General features: G+C 42.4%; 1 protein-coding gene across 1 annotated transcript in view; it reads right to left on the reverse strand.

The window, feature by feature from the left end:
• Positions 1 to 21,821, reverse strand: part of LOC126267980 (acyl-CoA Delta-9 desaturase-like) — a 138,014-nt gene that overhangs the window by 22,240 nt on the left and 93,953 nt on the right. Inside the window, exon 5 of the mRNA XM_049973326.1 lies at positions 13,460 to 13,645. Within this exon, the coding sequence (XP_049829283.1) occupies positions 13,460 to 13,645 (186 nt within the window). The remainder of the gene's footprint in view (positions 1 to 13,459; positions 13,646 to 21,821) is intronic.

Raw genomic sequence — 21,821 nt, forward strand, 5'->3', positions numbered from 1 at the left:
AGGAGACGTTCTCTTCGTGAATCGCTACTGAGGAAATTTAGAGAACCAGCATTTGAGGCTGACTGCAGTACAATTTTACTACCGCCAACTTATATTTCGCGGAAAGACCACAAAGATAAGAGAGATTTTTTTCCAGTGTCACGCAAAATCAGAATGAACAGGCGTGATAAGTGGTAGCACTTAAGCAACACTGATGTTTACCTTCGGTTTATCACGCAAGAGGTCCTCCGTTTGTCACTCTGGGGTGTAATTGCCTCCTTGCCCAAGTGAAATAGTTGATTATGGCCGCATCATAGCGTTCCGTAGCCCATTTTAACGGGAACTTGCCTCGTCTGAAGTTTACCTCGGCGATAACGGCGGTGAGGCAAAAGTGGGGCCATCAAACATCGCAACGCCGGTCACCAGCACTCGGTCGCCCCGTAACAGGTGCCAATGCGTGGAAAGTGTCCACTGGTGAAGCGGCAAAAACGTGGGCTTTCTCCGCGCGGGCCTCGGCTATGTCCGAAGTAGTCAATATGCCCCGCGGGGATTGACGTAGTGACATTTGGAGGGCTCCAAGCGTTACGCGGTATTACGTTAGTCGCGTGCGTGGGAGAAAGCGCTGGGTGGCTGCGCAACTTCAGAACAATCGCGATGCTACTCTTCCGCAAAGCGAGGTCCCCTCCCCCAGTACATCATGCCGTCAGGCTAGGTGCCAGCACAAAGCAAGTAGGACGCCTTATAAGCTGTCCTCTTTGTGAGGCAGATCCGGTGCGTACATTCATCTCTCACTGTAGTGGATAGCAGCCTATCAGTTCAGGTCGGCGTGAAGGAAGCCTTCCGGGCTATTTGATGATATATCTCCATACTCTCACTCTTAATGTCATGGCCGCACTCCATTCATTCACTGACGAAAGTGCGTCCCTAGCTGTGTTACAACTTGACGTTCGAGATATAGGGCTAAAAGTCGACATAATAACAAGTAGCATGGCACATACGACTCATGGTGATAAGAATAAATATCGGAACATATTGATCCATAATAAAAACTTCATAACACTTGTATTTTTATGTTATTAGTAGCTTAGCACCTCGCTGCTTCACTCGTGAAGACTATATGGTCGCCGGTCGGGGTGGCCGAGCGGTTTCAGGCGATACAGTCTCGAACCGCACGACCGCTACGGTCACAGTTTCGAATCCTGCCTCGGTCATGGGTGTGTGGTGTCCTTAGGTTAGTTAGGTTTAAGTAGTTCTAAGTTCTAGGGGACTGATGACCTCAGAAGTTAAGTCCCATTGTGCTCAGAGCCATTTGAACTATATTGTCTGCACAATTTTTGTATTTATTTAATCGAATTTTTATGTTTTTCAGAAATTGTGACCCGTTCTAAACCTTTCACGCTAATTCATGCCGTACAAGCATGGTCTTTTCGAATGTACTTTTGACCAAAAGCAGTTCTGCTATCTAAAGGCCAAGATTTTTTTAAATTGTGCCTTTTTCGTTCTTGTGGTGATATTTCCATAGAAACTTTCATCCCCTATCTTTTTACATGTAAACAAGGTGTGAAATACCAGTTTTCATAGATAAAATGTTTTTTAGAGTAATTAAATATGTTCTTGAAGCTTTCTTTCCCTATTGCACCCCATTAGGGTTTTAATTCGCCAAAACGGTTAAAAAATATTTTTTTATGTTCAACCGGGAAGCAAAATACAAATTTTTATAGATTAGCTTCGAAATTTTATTTCATAATGAAATAATTACATAAAACATTTTATTCCAGTTTCAATTCCTTCGGGGGTTTGAAGTCCTAAAAGCACCCTAACACATACTTTTTTTATTCCTAACCGGAAAGTCAAATATCAGTTATGACAGATGTAGCTTTAAAAATGCTGTAAGAGCTCTTCAATAATTTATTTAAAAAAATCACCCACTGTTTAACTCTGTTAGTTACTGTATTTCCAAAAATGCTGAAGCATGCATATTTTTCAATAATTCAAAAACAGTCTTAATCGAATTTATTATTATTATTACACCGCCAACAGGTTTCAACCCGACGTAGGGGTCACGATAGTTTCCTGCCGTTATGTAGACTGGAGTGACAACACCAGCAGTCGACCAATGGTGTAAACGCCCAGAAGATGACCCCTACGTCGGGTTGAAACCGTTTGGCTAGGTAATAATAATAAATGCGATTAAAACTGTTTTTGGATTATTGATTAATCATACTACTCGCTGCTTCTCTCCACAACCATGTTGTCCAAAGATCTATGTATTTTTTTTGTTTCTGGTAGAGAAACTAGATAACAATTTTAAAATTACCTTAATGGTGACATATCTTCAGAAAATAATTTCCTCCTTATTTCACCGCTTTAGGAATGGAACTTCAGACAATCCCTTCTTTAATGATTCCTACAGTGAAAGATCCACACCATCTCTAGATTTAATGTTTCTTTCCTTAGCGGTTTACGCTGGGCGATCGTGAGTCAGCGAATCAGTGAGACAGTGAAACAGGTACTTTTCAAAGATTTAGTTTCAAAATGCTTTATAACGAAATATTTCCACAGAAGTTTTCATTCCGTATTTCATCCCAGTAGTGGTTGAATTTCCAAAAAAGGCTGAAACATGCGTTTCTTTAATAACGACCGAGAAACCAAGGATCAAGTTTTGTAGGTCTAGCTTGAAATCTGTTGTAATAGCGACATATTTTCAAAAAAGCTTTTATCCACTATCTCTTACGGGGGGAATTCCGAAAATCCCTTCTTAAACGATCCCTACACTGCAAGATCAACACCCTCTCCAAATTACATGTTTCTGTCCTTATCAGTTTGGGCTGGACAATGATGAGTCCATCGGTGAGGATCTTGCCTTGCGTATTAACTATTGACATGAGTACCAACAATCCAAATGCAGATCTGTCTGCAATGTGAATGCCTTTATGGGACTCTTTATTTGTCGAGCTTCTTCGTGAGATATCAAGTGTGTGTAGTTATGTACAGCAGTTAGTTTGATATGTAATTTAGTTTATTAGTATTTGTCTATCACCCTTTTTCTTTCCTTTGAAACACATCATCTGCTGATGAGTCAGTAATAGTCCGAAACAATTAGAGTGACCTGAGGCTAAAAAGCCGCCCACTGTGGCCGAGCGGTTCTAGGCGTTTCAGTCCGGAACCGCACTGTTGATGCGGTCGCAGGTTCGAATCCTGCCTCGGGCACGAATGTGATGTCCTTAGGTTAGTTAGGTTTAAGTACTTCTACGTCTAGGGGACTGATGACCTCAGATGTTGTCCCATAGTGCTTAGAGCCGTCTGAGCCAATTGAGGCTAAAAAAATACTATCTGATCAAAAGTAACCGGACATTATTACACTTTCATATGGCTATTACGACGGCTTGGACACCGCTGGAGACATTTCCAATGAGGCGTATGTCTGTGGAGCAATGGCAGTCTATTCTTCCTCAGGAGTCGCACCCAGAGAAAGTAGTGATCGTGGACGCTGAGGTCTGAAGAGAAGCTGGCGTTCTAACCCATCTGAAATGTGTTGCACCCGATCCAGATAGAGACGCAGAGCATACTGACCCACTTCATACGGTATTGCAGTGCCTGTGTTATTCTGATTACGACGCAAAGTTCCTTTGGACATGTATGCTTTTCCAAAGGAACAGGCACTGTGGCGACCACAGCCGTTACGAAACGCATCAAATGAATTCGCAATAGCGAATAAGGACTACCATCTGCTGTAGAATGGAATGACGACAATGAAAATTCTTGCCGGACCGGGACTCGAACCCGGATTTCCCACTTATCGCGAGCGGTCGCCTTACCATTTGGCCATCCATCTAGGACTCACGGCCAGACCCTAAAGCCATGTCGTCCACCATGCATCTATGACCTGAACTCGTACATCCATTATGTATATTCCCGTACAGGTCCTACGTTGTACTTTAAAGCCCTTGCCCGGTATCGGCATATAAATACGATATTGCAGTGCCTTTGTTTTTCTAATTACTATGGAAAGTTCTTTTGGACATGCATGCATGTCGTATTTATCTGCCGATACCAGCCAAGCGACTTTCAATTTCAACGTCTGATCGTACGGGAACGTACGTAATGAATGTACGAGTTCAGGTCGTAGACGAATGGTTGACAACATTTGGAAGTTTGAGTCGTGCACGGATGATAGTGGACTTGATTCGCAATTGCGAGCTCATTTGATGTTATCCATTTCAGGAATGTTATTGTCTCACAGACGGCCCCTTATAACAGGGTGGATTGTCACGCTCAAACAGTCATCGTCTCCGACTTGTCCCCTTACTGTAGCCGTTGTACGATGCTGTAAAATGTGCTCCTATCCTTCCGCATTTAGCGTTTTCTTAAGCGCATTAATGGGCCATACACTAAGCAAACACCCCTACACCACTTCACGTTCGGCACTGCGCGTAATGGTAGCTAACGTTTTTCCAGGCTTCCGCCGAGCCCAAAGCCTTTAATCCGATTGCCACAGGGTATAGAGTTGTTTATGACTCCAAATACCCCATTTCCTGTCGTACTCTGTCCGGTCGCGTCGCTTTTGTGCACCACTTCGAGAGTCGCTTCCGCTGATTTTATGCGATTTTTTACAGCCTCACTACTTAACGCTCGGCTGCCTCTGCCCGTCCTACACGAGGTCTGCGCTGCCTTGGTTTATCCGTGGTTGTTCCTTCGCATTTTCACTTCACAGTCACCACAGCAGAAAGAGACTTGGGCAGATTTTGAAAGGTTTTCAGTTCCCTGATTGATTTGTTACTCAAGCGCCATCCAGCGACTATTTCATGTTCGAAGTCACTGAACGCTCCTGCCCGACCTATTTCTCTGTTATTGCTTCTTTACTGACAATACAGTAGTCTTCACCTCCTTTTCTACCAGAGGGTCCGTCTCTCGTGACACTTAGTGGTCAATTTTGTTTTTGCATGAGTGTAGCTTAGACTATAGAGTCGCGAAACACTTTGGTCGGAAACCACAGCACAGCACTAAGATCCGCTTGTTCTCTGTGTGATGGTGCACCAACCAATCACATTAGAAATGTGTCAGCATGGTCATGAACGTGCTTGTATGACTCCCAAATCGAGTGACCGCAGTTGGACTGAGCACATATTCTGAGATGTCATGCAGTAGGCTTTTCCCACCCTGAATCTATCTCCAACCAGTCTCCGTGACGCTTGTTCGAGCAATCGGGAAAAGCGATGGTTGCCAAAATCTTTCGTTGCCACGTGTCAATACGTCGCCACTATCATCACGATGAAAAGTGGTGCTATACGCTACTGTGGAAAGCTTTCGATTGCGTTTGTATCACTGTTGGACATCTTTCTTTCAGCAGTGCTGCGCATCGCTCTCCAATAATTCTGGAATTTCGATTTATCAGAAGCATTTACAAAGTTTTATTTGGCAGTAGGTTAATAAATGTAGCATATCACCATGTAGAAGCACGGAAACAGGTGTCTCTGCCAGTGAGAAGTGTTACGGATCACAGTACATCGTACACTCATAGACTTCATGGTAGACAAGTACTCCATAAAGTAATTATCTGCAGTCGGAGAAAAACGGTTTCTTTGGCTATTAAGAAGTATTAAATGCAGAAAAAGATATAAACCTACGGGTAAACTTTTAAGGATTCACAGCAGCTGTAAATTTGGAGGGAAAAGTAGCAGGACTCAGTGAAGCATAAGGAACTTATGACTGTAAAAGACAAAGTCACGAAGTCATGGAGAATAATAGCGATGGAAATAAAGAATGACAAATCTTGGTCGTTTGAAAGTTGGTGGAAGTGTTACGCAAGCACTTCGTGAATTTCTAAAATGTTCTGTTACCATGGGTTTCAAAGGGAGCTCTGTTATGTAATACAATAGAGAAAAGTGGACGAAGGTAAAAGGGTTACTTGATAACTGCGCAGAACCGTATCGACGCCAACGAATGACTCTGCACATTTACTGACTTTTGTCGGCGTGACGAGCGGGAGCGCTTTCTCGTCGAGAATTACTAGCTGCTCCTTCGCTACAGCTCTCTTCCTGCTCATTTCTTTTCTAGTCAGTTTAGAGCGACCTGCTAAGCGCCAAAAAACTGTCCTAAATGTGGTTCTTTCTTTAGACCCTACCATTCTGAAATTCAGTGCTCTCAGTTTCCCATAAAAAAAAGAAATTATGCAAGGGGATAACATGTAGCTGAATAAGGCTACGTGTTTATCAACAACATAAAAAACAGCGTTCACAACAAGAAAGGCGTTTGACCTCTCCCTGCACTACATTTATCAGGAAACGCACCTGTTGCTCTTGCTGTATATAAAGTGCACAGCGTGTAACCACCCTAACGTAACATTCTGTGTTTTTACGGACGCGAAAGGATAGTTTTTGTGCAGTTCAACGCGTATTTAGACAGCAATTTAGTTTTTCTTTTACTGAGATGTTAAAGATATAATAAAAGTTTCGTTACAGAGGATGCTGTCATCGAGTAAGAAGGAACAACAAAAGCCCAGGTATAATAGAAGAAATAATCGCCAAAATGTAAATGACTCACATTTTGGCGATTACGAGGGGCGTTTGAAAAGTCCGTGCAACAATAATAACTACTTACGTGTTTGGGGTAAACCTTCTTTATTTTTCGACATAGTTTCCTTTTAGAGCTATACACATTGTCCACCGCTGTTGTAATTTGTTGATCCCTTCCGAATAATAGGAATTGTCCACGTCTGCAAAATAGCTAGTAGTTACTGCAATCACCTCCTCGTTTAAATAAAATCTTTATCCCACCAGCCATTTCTTCAAATTGGGGAAAAAAATCGTAGTACGAGGGAGCCAAGTCTGGAGAATAGGGGGGATGTAAAACGAGTAGGAATCCTATTTCCATTAATCTCGCGGCCACCACTGCTGAGGTGTGTGCTGGTGCATTGTCGTGATGGAAAAGGACTTTTTTCTTGCGGTCAAATCGCCGGCGTTTTTCTTGCAGCTCCGTTTTCAAACGGCCCAATAATGATGAATAATATGCACCTATACTAGTTTTACCCTTTTCCCGATAGTTGATGAGGATTATTCCTTGCGAATCCAAAAGACAGTCGCCAGAACCTTTACGGCTGAAGGATGGTCTTTGCTTTTTTTGGTTCAAATTCTCCCTCGGTAACCTATTGTTTAGATTGTTCTTTGGCCTCAGGAGTAGAGTAACATATCCATGTTTCATCCACAGTGACGAAACGACGCTTAAAGTCGCAAAACCCATCTTGCGGATAGCTTTCTTATGTCCAAATGTTTATGCAAAATATTGTGTATCCGTTCATTCGAGATGCCCACAGCACTAGCACCTTAACTCTTCTGTCATGCATCACCATATCATGGATTTTATCAATGATTTCTGGAGTCGTAACCTCCACAGGGCGACCAAAACGTTCAGCATCACTTGTGCCCATATGGCCACCTCGAAAATTTTGAAGCCACTTATCAACTGCTCTAATCGAAGGTGCAAGGTCACTGTAATGTTTATCAAGCTTCTCTTTAGTGTCCTGAGGCGTTTTGCCTTTCATAAAGTAGTGTTTAATCACCACACGAAATTCTTTTTGGTCCATTTTTTGACAATCACTCGACTTTCTTGATTCACACGAGTGCAAAACACAAAGAAATTGACCAATATGGCTGAAACTTTGTGTGCGTTCTTTCCAAAGATGCTACTAACTAAACATGACCTCGATACCCACCGGTGGTGCCATCTCTCGGTCTTTGCACGGAATTTTCAAACTCCCCTCGCACTTTGCAGCCAAAATAAATGGACAGATGCCTCCAACTGGTTCTTCTGCATGCATGTCAACACCTGAGTTTAGAATACTGACTTAGCTGAATCTCAGGACAAGACTGGATAGGCTTTTTTAAAGCAATGAGAACATTTATATTCGTGAGGTTCTGTGCACAATTATAGGACGAATCAACTTTCGCATAAAATGTCACTGGGAAGTGACATGGCTTGATGAAATTTGGGTCATACGTAGATAGAGCTAATACAGTATAGTACAAAAGGTAACGAAAAGAATTGTGTGATGAAACAAACAGAAATGACACTTTTATTCAAAGACAATAATTACACTGAAGTCACCGCGATTTATGATGATTGACAAGTGCTGGATGATCCGGTGCTCGTGGACGTGGTGCGTCTAGCTAACGCATCACACACGTGTTCGACGGGATGCAGGCCAGGGGAACGGGCAGGCCAGTCCATTCGCCGAATATTCTCTCTTTGAAAAAGCTGCTCCACCTTCACAGTTCGATGCTATCGCGCATTGGCATCCATAAAAAAGACAACAGCGTCGAATACACCTCTTAAAATACGCACATGGGTAAGTCGTACGGTGTCACTACGACATAGACCGGTGAGTGTACCGTGTTCAAAGATGTGGACGTCAGTACTTCCAAGAAACATTATGCCCCGCCACACCATAATACCTGGATCATCAGAACGATCATGTTGGACAATGTTTCTGGGTAGATTAAGTGTTCACACCATTCGCCATATAATGCTACTTCCAACATTGGAAAGACATTCTGCAGCACATCTACATGCACCAACGACTATTGAGCATTTGTCAACCGCACTGATGGAGGAATGGAACTCCCTACCACAGGAAGTTGTTACCAATCTTGTGACCAGCGGGGTAGCACGTTACAGGGCATGCATTCCCGTCTGTGGTGATTCAAATGGTACAAATGGCTCTAAGCACTATGGGAGTTAACATCTGTGGTCATCAGTCCCCTGGACTTAGAACTACTTAAACCTAACTAACCTAAGCACATCACACACATCCATGCTCGAGGCAGGATTCGAACCTGCGATAATAGCAGCAGCGCGGTTCCGGAGTGATGCGGCTAGAACCGCTCGGCCACAGAAGCCGGCGTTTGTAGTGACCACATGCAGCCTTAACCCTTTGAAAACCAGTGGTTGCTGCCTGAAATCACCATTTTATTAATTTTTTGTGTGCCAGTGCCTTTAGCTTCAGCATGAAACGACAGGTGCTGGATACATCTGGTGGTACACTGGGGAACTTCTACGAATGAAGAATATTGTAACAGTCACAGCGTTTAAAGCAATAGTCGGTGCAAAGATTGTGCTGCGTGATTTCGGGAGCTTGTGAAATGCGGTTTCTTTTTTATAGTTTATATTAAGGAGATCACTGACGGTGAAAGTAAATATACAGGGTGGTCGGAAATTCCCGTTACAGAAATCTAGGAGTTGTAGAGGGGAATGAGTACATCGTATTTTGAATAGGAACCCATGTCCGGAAACGTCATCCAGCGAGACTAAAGAGTGTCAAATTTATAGGCGCCTGAAGTCTGTAAATGTACGTATACACGGGGTGATTCCGTGATGATGTTACAGACTTTCTAGGATGATGGAGAACGAAAAATGTATTAATTTGAAGTAGTGATCCCTCTACCGGAAAGAACGAGTCGGAAGCGTAAACGAAAACGGTTGTGATACCTCTGACAGTTGAATACATGTACCGGTTCTTGTGCTGAGAAGAGTGTAGGGCTGGTAACTTTCAGTGATCATAGTGTGGACAAAAACGAGAAAAAATGTCTAATAAACGTGGGCTCTAAAGTGCATGCATTAACAGTTATGAACACTTGCTCAATAGAGGAGATGTGTTCAACATTATCGAAGATGAACGAATGGTCATAGATCCTCAGGCATGAAATTTAGAGCCCACTTTTATTGGAGATGCTTTCTCGTTTCTGTCCACACTACCACTACTGAAAGTTACCATCCCCACACTTTTCGCAACACAAGAACCGGTACATGTATTCAACTGTCAGAGGTATCAGACCGGTTTTCGTTTATAACTTTCGATTCGTTCGTTTACGGTACCGGGATCCTTATTTCAAATTAATACATTTATTGTTCTCCATCATCCTAGACAGTCTGTAACATCATAACGGAATCACCCCGTGTATACGTACATTTACAGACGCCCGCGGCTATAACTTTGACGCTCTGTAGTCTCGTTGTATGACGTTACCGAACATGGGTTCCTATTCAAAATACGATGTACTCACTCCCCTCTACAAGTCCTCGAAATCTGTAACGGGAATTTCCGACCACCCTATATGTATAGCTATTGTAACGTAAATCTGAGTTTGCACTAGTGCTTCTGTGAGTGGCTTCGAAATGAAACCACTGACTCAGTACTTTGTTTTAATACAAGATTTATTAAATTTTAGGTCCATTTTAGCTTGTTGTATGAAATAATAATTTGTTTGAGACATCGTGAGTTCACGATGTTTCGTGATATAGTATTGTGCCTAGGAAAAATGGGAATTCGCTTTCAGATTTATCACGTGAAATAACTGGTGGTAGAAAACAGTATGTCCTAGTAATTCTAAAGTCAAATAATCTACTTAAAACAATTGAGTGTTTAATTTTCTTCTTGTATTTTTTGCTTACTACGATTATAACGCTTAATTTTCTCAAATTTTAAAATTATATGTTCATTTTGTTGGGACTTAGAGGCTTAAGAAACGTGTCCCGTTGTTTGTAATGTACTGGGGACTGGCATTAATCTCGGTGACTTCATTGTAATTATGGTCTTTGAATAAAAATTTCATTTCTTAAACTAATTATTTCAATGTGGAAAACTATTAATGACTAAAAAGAGCAATTTTCATTACATAATTTAACTTTAATGAATAGTTTCGGTTACAGTCTACAACAATCTTCAGAGCGTTTAAACAGTAAAAATGAGTTGAATAAGCATTGAAAAATATCATCATTAGCTACAGTCATGAGATGACATGTATTCGTATTATGGGTCAACAAGACTAGGACAGTATGTACAGGGTGTTTCAAAAATGACCGGTATATTTGAAACGGCAATAAAAACTAAACGAGCAGCGATAGAAATACACCGTTTGTTGCAATATGCTTGAGACAACAGTACATTTTCAGGCGGACAAACTTTCGAAATCACAGTAGTTACAATTTTCAACAACAGATGGCGCTGCAAGTGATGTGAAAGATACAGAAGACAACGCAGTCTGTGGGTGCGCCATTCTGTACGTCGTCTTTCTGCTGTAAGCGTGTGCTGTTCACAACGTGCAAGTGTGCTGTGGAATTCCACCGCCTAGAACACAGTGTTGTTGCAACAAGACCAAGTTTTCAACGGAGGTTTAATGTAACCAAAGGACCGAAAAGCGATACAATAAAGGATCTGTTTGAAAAATTTCAACGGACTGGGAACGTGACGGATGAACGTGCTGGAAAGGTAGGGCGACCGCGTACGGCAACCACAGAGGGCAACGCGCAGCTAGTTCAGCAGGTGATCCAACAGCGGCCTCGGGTTTCCGTTCGCCGTGTTGCAGCTGCGGTCCAAATGACGCCAACGTCCACGTATCGTCTCATGCGCCAGAGTTTACACCTCTATCCATACAAAATTCAAACGTGGCAACCCCTCAGCGCCGCTACCATTGCTGCACGAGAGACATTCGCTAACGATATAGTGCACAGGATTGATGACGGCGATATGCATGTGGGCAGCATTTGGTTTACTGACGAAGCTTATTTTTACCTGGACGGCTTCGTCAATAAACAGAACTGGCGCATATGGGGAACCGAAAAGCCCCATGTTGCACTCCCATCGTCCCTGCATCCTCAAAAAGTACTGGTCTGGGCCGCCATTTCTTCCAAAGGAATCATTGGCCCATTTTTCAGATCCGAAACGATTATTGCATCACGCTATCTGGACATTATTCGTGAATTTGTGGCGGTACAAACTGTCTTAGACGACACTGCGAACACCTCGTGGTTTATGCAAGATGGTGCCCGGCCACATCGCACGGCCGACGTCTTTAATTTCCTGAATGAATATTTCGATGATCGTGTGATTGCTTTGGGCTATCCGAAACATACAGAAGGCGGCGTGGATTGGCCTCCCTATTCGCCAGACATGAACCCCTGTCACTTCTTTCTGTGGGGACACTTGAAAGACCAGGTGTACCGCCAGAATCCAGAAACAACTGAACAGCTGAAGCAGTACATCTCATCTGCATGTGAAGGCATTCCGCCAGACACGTTGTCAAAGGTTTCGGGTAATTTCATTCAGAGACTACGTCATATTATTGCTACGCATGGTGGATATGTGGAAAATATCGTACTATAGAGTTTCCCAGACCGCAGCGCCATCTGTTGTTGACAATTGTAACTACTGTAATTTCGAAAGTTTGTCTACCTGAAAATGTACTGTTGTCCCAAGCATATTGCAACAAACGGTGTATTTCTATCGCTGCTCGTTTAGTTTGTATTTCCGTTTCAAATATACCGGTCATTTTTGAAACACCCTGTAGCTCAAAGCTTCATCGGGAGAGAGGGATAGGCTGTAAACAACAGTCTCAGAAGATGCACGTAATAAAGAAGGAAAAAAAGGAGTTGTATTTGATGCCATTTTTATAAATGTTTGAACAACATACTCTACTGTTCTTATTGGCCCATAACGAATGCGTGTCATTGCATGACTGTAGCTAATGCCGATGCTTTTCAATGCATTTTCAAGTCTTTTCACAATCTGAACATTTTGGATATGGCTCTAGAAAGCAACCAAAACTTGTCATTATAGTTTAATTGCACAATGAAAAGTGTTGTCTAGCTATTAAACGTTTTTGTACATCAAGTTTTTTTATTTAATAAATTACCTTAAGACGGCTGTCTCGCTCCTTACAATGTCAGGCTTCATTTCTGTTCATCTCATTGCTTATATCTTTCCCTTAACTTCCGCATAACACTGCAGAAGATCTTTCTATGTATGGTCCAAGATTCATCGAGCTATGCTACTTTGTATTGACACATCATGTGAAACTTGCTTTCATCCTTAAGTTTTACTCACCAGTGGACATTCATTAGTTAGGCTTTTGATGATGACACATGCCTCCCATCGTGCTGCTTATTAATGAACAAAAATAAAAGGCTCATCACTTAGATTAATACAAGAAATTAAAATATTATGAAAATACGAACATGAACAATAGACTACAGTGAACAAGCTAAGTTAAAAAAATATTTCAGTAAAAATAAAAACTTTCTTTTATCTGCAGAAATAGATCAATACGCATGACCTTGCACTATATAACATTTGTAGAAGTAGTCATGTAGATTATTATACACAGCAATTATCTTGAGACCTGGGAAGGAGACGCGCAAAATTTGTGTGAGACAATTATACAAGGGAAAAGGAAAACAGAAATAACACAACGTTGTATTACTACTGCTTTGTGCCAGTGTATAACTTACTTTGCATGCTGCTACGGTGCCAGAACATCTTGAATAATACGATCTTAATATCTGACAAACAACCGTATTATTTTCCATTTGGCACGTGCATTTACTCAGGGCATTAAAAGAAAGAACACGGCACGTTCTCTTTGTAGCACGTTACGTTGTGGAGCTGGTTGGACCAGTCTGCAAGGTAGCTAGCTGCATGCAGACTCACTTGTTATACGGCCTGGTGCCGTAGAGGTGTGCCCAGCTGTTGACGAGCCACGTGATGTTGAGGGTTAGGATGGCTCTGGTGAAGTAGCACAGCATCAGAGAAATCCACGGCTGCTCGTTCCACGCGTAAATCGGCACGGCCACAGGCAGCATGATGGAGAATATCGCGTACAGCGTCTTATAGTACCTGCAACAGGGTCACGTCGGATAAATCAGAAACAACTGTGAGTACATAACGCTTGAGATGTTCGTCAGAGTATCGACAACCCATTTCGTAACCTACGCCTCGTCAGACGAAATGGAGTTCAAGTGGTTCCACACAAATATGAATAAAATTAGCAGGACAATTTATAAATCAAATAACATGTTTTAAATGACAAGTGAGTCTGTTATGGTCTTCAGTGGGAAGACTGATTTGATGCGGCTCTGCATACTTGACTAACCTCTGCTAACCTCTATACTTCTGACTATACTACAGCCAACATCCATTTGAGCCTGCTTGTAATATTCATTCCTTGGTCTCCATCTACAATTTTTACCCCCCCCCCTCCCCCCTTCCCTCCTCCCATCAATATTTTCCCTCCATTACGAAATTAGATCCCTTCTTTTAGTCAAGTTATGCCACAAATTTCTTTTCTCCCCAGTTGTATTGAGTATCTTCTCGTTAGTTACCCTATCTACCCACCCAATCTTCAGCATTTTTCTGTAGCACCACATTTCAAAAGCTTCCACTTTCACTTTCTGAACTGGTTATCGCCTACGTTCCACTTCCGTACAGGGCTACACTTCACACAAACGCCTTCGGACAAGACTTCGATGTTAACAAATTCCTCTTTTATAGAAACGATTTCCTTGCTGCTGCCATTATTTTTATATATACTCGTTACGTCTTGCTGTCCACATAAAAAATACATCGGGTACTTTTAGTGTCTCACTTCCTGATCTAATTATGTCAGCAGCACCTGATCTAATTAGATTACGTCCCATTACTCTTGTTTTACATTTGTTGATAGTCATTTAATAACCCCTTTTCAAGACAGTATCGATGCCATTCAGTTGCTCTTTCAAGCCTTTTGTTATCGCTAATAGAATTACGTCATAGGAAAACTGAAATTTTTTTGATTTATTGTCCTTGAACTTTAATTCCCATTCCAAATTTATGTGTGTACAGTTTGAATAACATCAGGGAGAGTCAACAATGCTATCACACTTCCTTCTCAACTACTGGTTCTCTTTCATATCCTTCGACACTTATAACTAGGTGATCGATTAAATGTACAACCAGTCATTACGGAAAATATATTTTTCACTGCAAAAACAGAAACAAAGCTGAGTCCTAAAAGTATATTAGATAACACAGCATAAACTATAAATACACTTGAATAACGTCCAGAGTTAGCTGATTTGATGAAACTGCCGATAACATTATGATCCCGATTCTATTACTTTAAGACACTTGCACAATAGTTTTAATCTTTCGAATGCAGGATTACGAGTCACAACTTCGAATACAGGAAATTGCTAAGATTGCAGGAAAGAATGATTTAGATAGTGCAGGGTTTATTATTAGCGACATAAGAGAAATGATAGCGACGAGTAAGTGGAAATAAACGTCAGTATCGAGCAGATCTTGAAATCACTTTTGAATAGTAATCTGAGCTACTTCAGTTAACTGCAAGGAATTTGGCCGATAATACAAGAGACAACTGGGGTAACTCTTGATACTACGAAAACTTTTGAAGAGAAAACATGTTAATACAGTTTCTTTAAAAGCTCTGACACAGTAATATGAACGATGGGGATATATTAGATAAAAGAAGTACAATTAAGAAATAGAAGGGCGCCTAGTTTTCTTTCAAGTCGTGAGCGAATTAAAAGACAAAGCTTTCCTATATGAACAGTAAAAATCTCAGAATAATGTATAAGATACATTATACCGATTATTGTATCTACATTTTACTGTTTTATGACAGAATTTAAGATAAAAAATAACCGGTATCTTGGTCAGACCCATCTCAGTGCAAAGTGGAAATATACTATAACTCCCAAGGGATGCTGAAATTTCACAGAAATGATAACTTGTAATTAATCACGTGGTACGTGTCTCAGTTTTTCTGGAAGATTTTTTCACTAGAGCTTGTGAACAGACGTCACTAAGCTCTTGATAAATAAATGCTATTGAAATATTTCTGCTGCGTACACTACACTGATGGCCACAGTGATGTACATTCGTACTCATAGATTAAGGATACTGCTGATACATGGTGAAACAACGCTCTGGTGGGCGGTTTGCGGGATTAAATCACCTCGGGGTATGACCATGCGGCGCATGACGTTATGAGGGGTAGAATACCAGGGCGACTGGAGGCTGGTCAAACACAGCAGGTCGTAGCACGGGCCTTCCGCGTACCGCAAAGTGTGATCTCAAGATTGTGGCAACGATTCCAGCTGACAGGAACGTGTCCACAGGAACGTGTCCAGGAGCTACAGTGCGGCACGTCCACAGTGTACACCACCACAAGAAGACCGATGTATTAACATCAGTGCCCGCAGACGGCCACTGAGTACTGCAGGTAGCCTTTCTCGGGACCTTACCGCAGCCACTGAAACAGTTGTCTCCAGACACACAGTCTACAGATGACTGAACATGCATGGTTTATTCGCCGGGAGACGTGCAAGGTGCGTTCCATTGACCCTGGTCAGCCCGTAAAGGCTGGTGTCAAAAACACAGTACATGGTCATTGAATAGTGGTCTTCGTGGACGCGTCCAGGTATAGTCTGAACAGTGATTCTCGCCTGGTTTTCATCTGGCGTGAACGAGAAACCAGATACCAACCCCTTAATGTCTTTGAAAGGGACGTGTAATAAGGAGGTCGTGGTTTGATGGTGTGGGGTGGGATTATGATTGGTGCACGTACACGCCTGCATGTCTTCGACAGAGGAACTGTAACAGAACGTTCCACATCAATACGAAGTGTAGTATTCATGATCTATGGAACAAGTATTAATCTAATCTAATCTCTAATCTATCGGGACGTCATTTTGCACCAGTATGTCCGCTTTTTTTAGGGTGCAGTGGGTCCCACCTTCCTCCTGATGGATGATAACGCACGGCCCCACCGAACTACCATCGTGAAGGAGTACCTTGAAACAGAAGATATCAGGCGAATGGAGTGCCTGCCTGTTCTTCAGACGTAAATCGCATCTACCATGTCTGGGTTGCTCTCGGTCAACGTATCGGTGCACGTCTTCAAACCCTTAGGACACTTGAGGAGCTCCGACAGGTGCTTGTGCAAGAATGGGAGGCTACAACCCAGCAGCTGCTCGACCACCTGATACAGAATATGCCAATCCGTTGTGTGGCCTGTACACGTGTGCGTGGTGATCATATCCCATATTGATGTCGGGGTACATGGGCAGCACAGAGTGGCGTTTTGTAGCGCATGTGTTTCGGGACGGTTTTCTCAACTTATCAGCAATACCGTGGACTTACAGATCTGTGTCGTATGTGTTCCCTATGTACCTATGCTATTAGCGCCAGTTTTGTGTAGTGCCACGTTGTGTGGCGCAACATGCTGCAGTTATCTTTAATTTATGAGCATGAGTGTACGTGGCAGACAGAGGAAAATTAGAAATAGCGTAATATATTTGAGAAATGTTAGTATTTTACTAAGTATGTTAATGACTTCGAGTATGTGACGAAGCGCGTCTAAAAAGGGAGTAGACATTCCTCTACCTTAAAAGCATAGCAACGTTCTTCCGGACACCAGTTACGTACACAGAACATAAAGGCTTTACTGACTAACGTTCCGGTAGCCAAGCTCCTACCGGCGTCGGGCTGTCCACTAATGAACCTATTTTAAAGTACTTCCGTGCCGCTGAAGGCGCCACCGAGAGCTGGAGATGTCTCTGGGTCATAAATACGGCAAGATGGGGCGGTACGCTTTCGCTGTCACAGACGCTTAGCGCACAACTCGGGCGGCGGAACCAGTACAGCTGCTGTAATATTCAGTTAGGTCAGCGGCATTCCAGGTTTCCAGCTTGACGTCAGAGGCGCCGCTTGGCGTAAGCTCAATGAGTCTTGCTCCGTGATGTAAAAACCGGTTTTATTACCGTACGCGCAGCATCTACAACGTCTGTTGTGACGCTTAAAGACACTTCCAAGTTTTTTCTGACATATCCATTAATGAGTACGTTGAACGGTAATACTTATTACTAATTTGCAAGTCCTTTGCTATACATGACAGTGAGGATATAACATGTGACATACACTGAATATTATACAACACATTCAGAAAATATTTTCCCCACACTTTGCAGTCTATTCAGCCCTCTTAGTAGTTCTTCTAATGCTTGTCAACAGTAATTCACAAGAATGCTAATTGTATGTTTTTTCTTGTTTCTTAGGATAATCAATGGTACAGTGTCTTAACTATTAGCAGGCCGATTGCCAGAGAGGGTTGTGGCGGGGAGCGGAGGAAGGAAGCTTAGCACTAACAACAGTGTTCCAACAGCCCGTGAGGGGGTAGGGGGGGGGGAGGGGGGGAGGAGGAGATCGAAATCCCCGCCGGCCTTCCGCAGTGCAGGCACCTTAACCTGTACTTCACATTTCCTTGAAAACAGATATCCTGCACAGAAGTAAATATGTCTTAAATGCTTTTCGTAATCGAAACTGAAATCATCTTATGTACTGATATGTTTACTAAAATCCTCATTGCAACAGTTACGTATACTTATTACAAGGAAAATAAACTGCACGAATTAGAGGAAAGTACAAAAGACAGTAACACAATAGACAACAGTCGCTACCTCACAAAGTACTGTCAGCTAGGTAAGGTTGGCTGCATGACAAAAATAACTATCATCCGAAGTTAACATGCTGTACATAGTCGTGAAATAAGTCAATACCTGACGACAGTATTTCAGGATTGATAATATTCTATAAGTAAGACTGTATCAGAAACAGCGCGTTCCAGCCATATTAATTCTCGTTTTCAGTGGTTTCCCTAAATTGGTCAGACGAATGCTGGAATGGCTCCTTAAAGAGAGCACAAATGTTTCCTCCAACGTCATTCTCCAATGAATATACAGATGAGGACAAAGATTAATACTGACTTTTTATCTGCGTCAATCGATAGTACTATTTAATGGCATACGAGGAAGAGAACACCAGACGTAAGTTTCCCCTTAGCCGTTTATACTGTAGCCAGATGACCATTCTCAGGTACCTTACAAAGTGACAGCTCACAAACCAAATACGTCTTTCGCACGCGGACTCAGATTTTTTCTGATGGACTTTGATAGCGTTAGTTCAATTAGTAGAGTTTCAATCGCTGATGTAGGAGATCCAGCTTCGAACAGCTGGTGCGGTGTTCCAGTTGGACGCCAAAGGGCGTCACGCACTCGGCTTCATAAGGCATGCTGGAAAAATATTCCAACCTACTGAGACGCGAATGAAGACACTGACGATGTCTTATTAGCCATGTCTGTAATCTTTAGGACGCAAGCATTCCTGTTGATCTCACACGAAAGATTTAGTCTGTGTTAACAACAGGCAAGATTCACTTCACATTAATCACCTGAGACTCAACTACAATTCTGTTTCTCTATCGAATCGCTTAAGGAACAAAGAAGTAATAAAATCGACTCGCTGGTTTTCTTTTTACCCCTGTGCGTTCTGGTGCTCCATACAAGCGAATTAATGCAGCTGGCCACCAGAAGGAATTTTCTGGGACTACTATGCTGCTTGGTAACACTTCTTGGTCGCACTGGACAGACTGTGTTGCTCATTTTAGTCCATGCTTGTGACACACAAACCGGTCTGAAAGTCAAATGATCGTTGATGATGGTTGGTATGCGCTTAGATCACTCAGATACTTATTGTTTCGTACACACTTATTTTGATTTTCCTTTCGGCAGTGGCAGTTTCCTGTGACTGGCAACACTGAACAACTAACTCAGATAAGGATTCATATTGTGACATACTGTTTGCAGTAAATAAACTATTGTTGGACTGGCTTTCTTTTCCTATTTCAAAGTTCAAAAGAAAGCAAAGGCCGCACGATACCAAGGCAAAGACAGAGGCTGGAAGTTTCAAAATACAGTTGTCTCCAACAGTTATGAAATGATGACAAACACAAAAAAAAAATAATTAAAAAACAGACACGAAAGCTGACTGAAATAGCAACGCATTGAAGGAAAACAATCAGTGCTTCAGTTTGTTTGCTCTTATAGCTACAGTCTCCTATGAAACGAAGTTGTCTGCAGTGTAGCACTGCAGACAACTTCATTTTATAGGAGACTAACAACTGCAGCTATAAGAGCTATAGAAGGTGGAGGTGGTTAACAATTTGTCATTCCGTTGTAGATAAACAACAACAACAGCAATTTTTTGTAAACATCATTTCGGCATAGGTGAAGTTCAAATAGGGGGCCGAGTTCTACGTATTTATTGTTATATATTTAAAGGAAGATATAATAAATTCTAGTTGAGGTCCACCGTAGGTAATATCATCGCGCAAAAAGCTTCGTGCATCTCAGGCGACCAGCTGCATGTTTTCTTTCAGCCGCTCGTCACAGGAAAGAGTGTTTGTAGTGATGCAGTAGACACATCAGCATGACAAATTCCAAAACAAAGGAGAAGCGCGCTCTCTCTCTAGTCATGAATTAGCAGAAGAAACTACTACGAATTCTCTTCCAAGAATCATATAGTTGGATGCAATTACGAGATACGCTAATCAAGATAGCTTAAAAAACAACTCCAGTAACATATCCGAGTAAAAATCCAATGTCGTCCTGCGAATGTGATGTAGTTTTCATAGTTTTGGTGCTAAGGCAGCTTGCGTGACAGAAATGTAACTCACAGAATAAACAAGATGACTGGGCGAAAATCCTCGAACAAGAACATACGCTGCTAGAACTATCCGTGGGTTAATACGTGCTTTCGACAAGAAATAAATAGTACAGATTGAGGAAGACTTCATGCAGGATTCAAAACTTATATAATACTTTTCTCGAAAATCATGGCATAACTACCATATCACAGCGAATTATTTAGAATTCTTCCTTCAGGAACTGGCCTCAATCATAATTTATTTACCCCCTCAAGAGAAAAGAAATTAGGCAATCACGCGGTGACGTAAGAAAATCAAAGCACCAGGGGAATCACCGGTACTTGGAACCACACAGGAAACGAGCCTATCGATAAAATGGGATAATCCGCAGCAATTTGGATAACGGTAAACTTCCACGCAGCTGGTCATTCGCACTTACAAGACAGCGCAACGCAGCAAATGATTGATATTAGCCTTTACTGTAATACAGAGAACAGTTATGTACTAACCGCACTTTTGGAAATAGGTAAAATTCCAAGTTCTGGGCCCAGGTGGCCCCATCGGGCCCGACCTAGCGCCGTGTGACTGTCCGCCAATGAAGTCATTGCATGCGACACGGAGATGCATGTGCTCAGAACACCGGTCTCCCGGTCGTTGTTGGGTTTCTTTACCTCGGAACCGCAGCTACACACCACGTGTGCGTGCGACAGGCATAAGAGCGCACCAGTTCAGTCGAAAGGCTGCCAAATAGAAATAGAAACCCCTTTTCTATCCCCTGTAAGCAGTGATAAGAAATACAAGTTGAGCATTTTAAGGTAGGACTATCCTGTCAGCACTTTGAAGGGTATGCCAGCAGGTGTTCGTTGCACGCTTTGGTTTCTGGGGTGTAAGACAGACAGCGCTAATGATTGGGTACCCTCCTAGATAGGTGATCGTAATTCGTAAGAGATGTCACAATTACCAAGTGCCCAGTAGTTGTTGACAAGACTATACTGACGTTTGTAAAGTAAGTGTGTCTGCAACGCACTCGTCGTTCCGCGACTTCGGAGTACTTTTTTGTCCTCCTCGAGGCATGCTTTTGGATTTTAGTCAGTATTCTCTTCTACGTGACAGGTCGATACCTGAAGTCTAAAAACGATATATATATATATATATATATATATATATATATATATATATATATATATATATACTCCTGGAAATGGAAAAAAGAACACATTGACACCGGCGTGTCAGACCCACCATACTTGCTCCGGACACTGCGAGAGGGCTGTACAAGCAATGATCGCACGCACGGCACAGCGGACACACCAGGAACCGCGGTGTTGGCCGTCGAATGGCGCTAGCTGCGCAGCATTTGTGCACCCCCGCCATCAGTGTCAGCCAGTTTGCCGTGGCATACGGAGCTCCATCGCAGTCTTTAACACTGGTAGCATGCCGCGACAGCGTGGACGTGAACCGTATGTGCAGTTGACGGACTTTGAGCGAGGGCGTATAGTGGGCATGCGGGAGGCCGGGTGGACGTACCGC

The sequence above is a fragment of the Schistocerca gregaria genome, chromosome 4, assembly GCF_023897955.1.
Source record: "Schistocerca gregaria isolate iqSchGreg1 chromosome 4, iqSchGreg1.2, whole genome shotgun sequence".
NCBI lineage: Eukaryota > Metazoa > Arthropoda > Insecta > Orthoptera > Acrididae > Schistocerca > Schistocerca gregaria.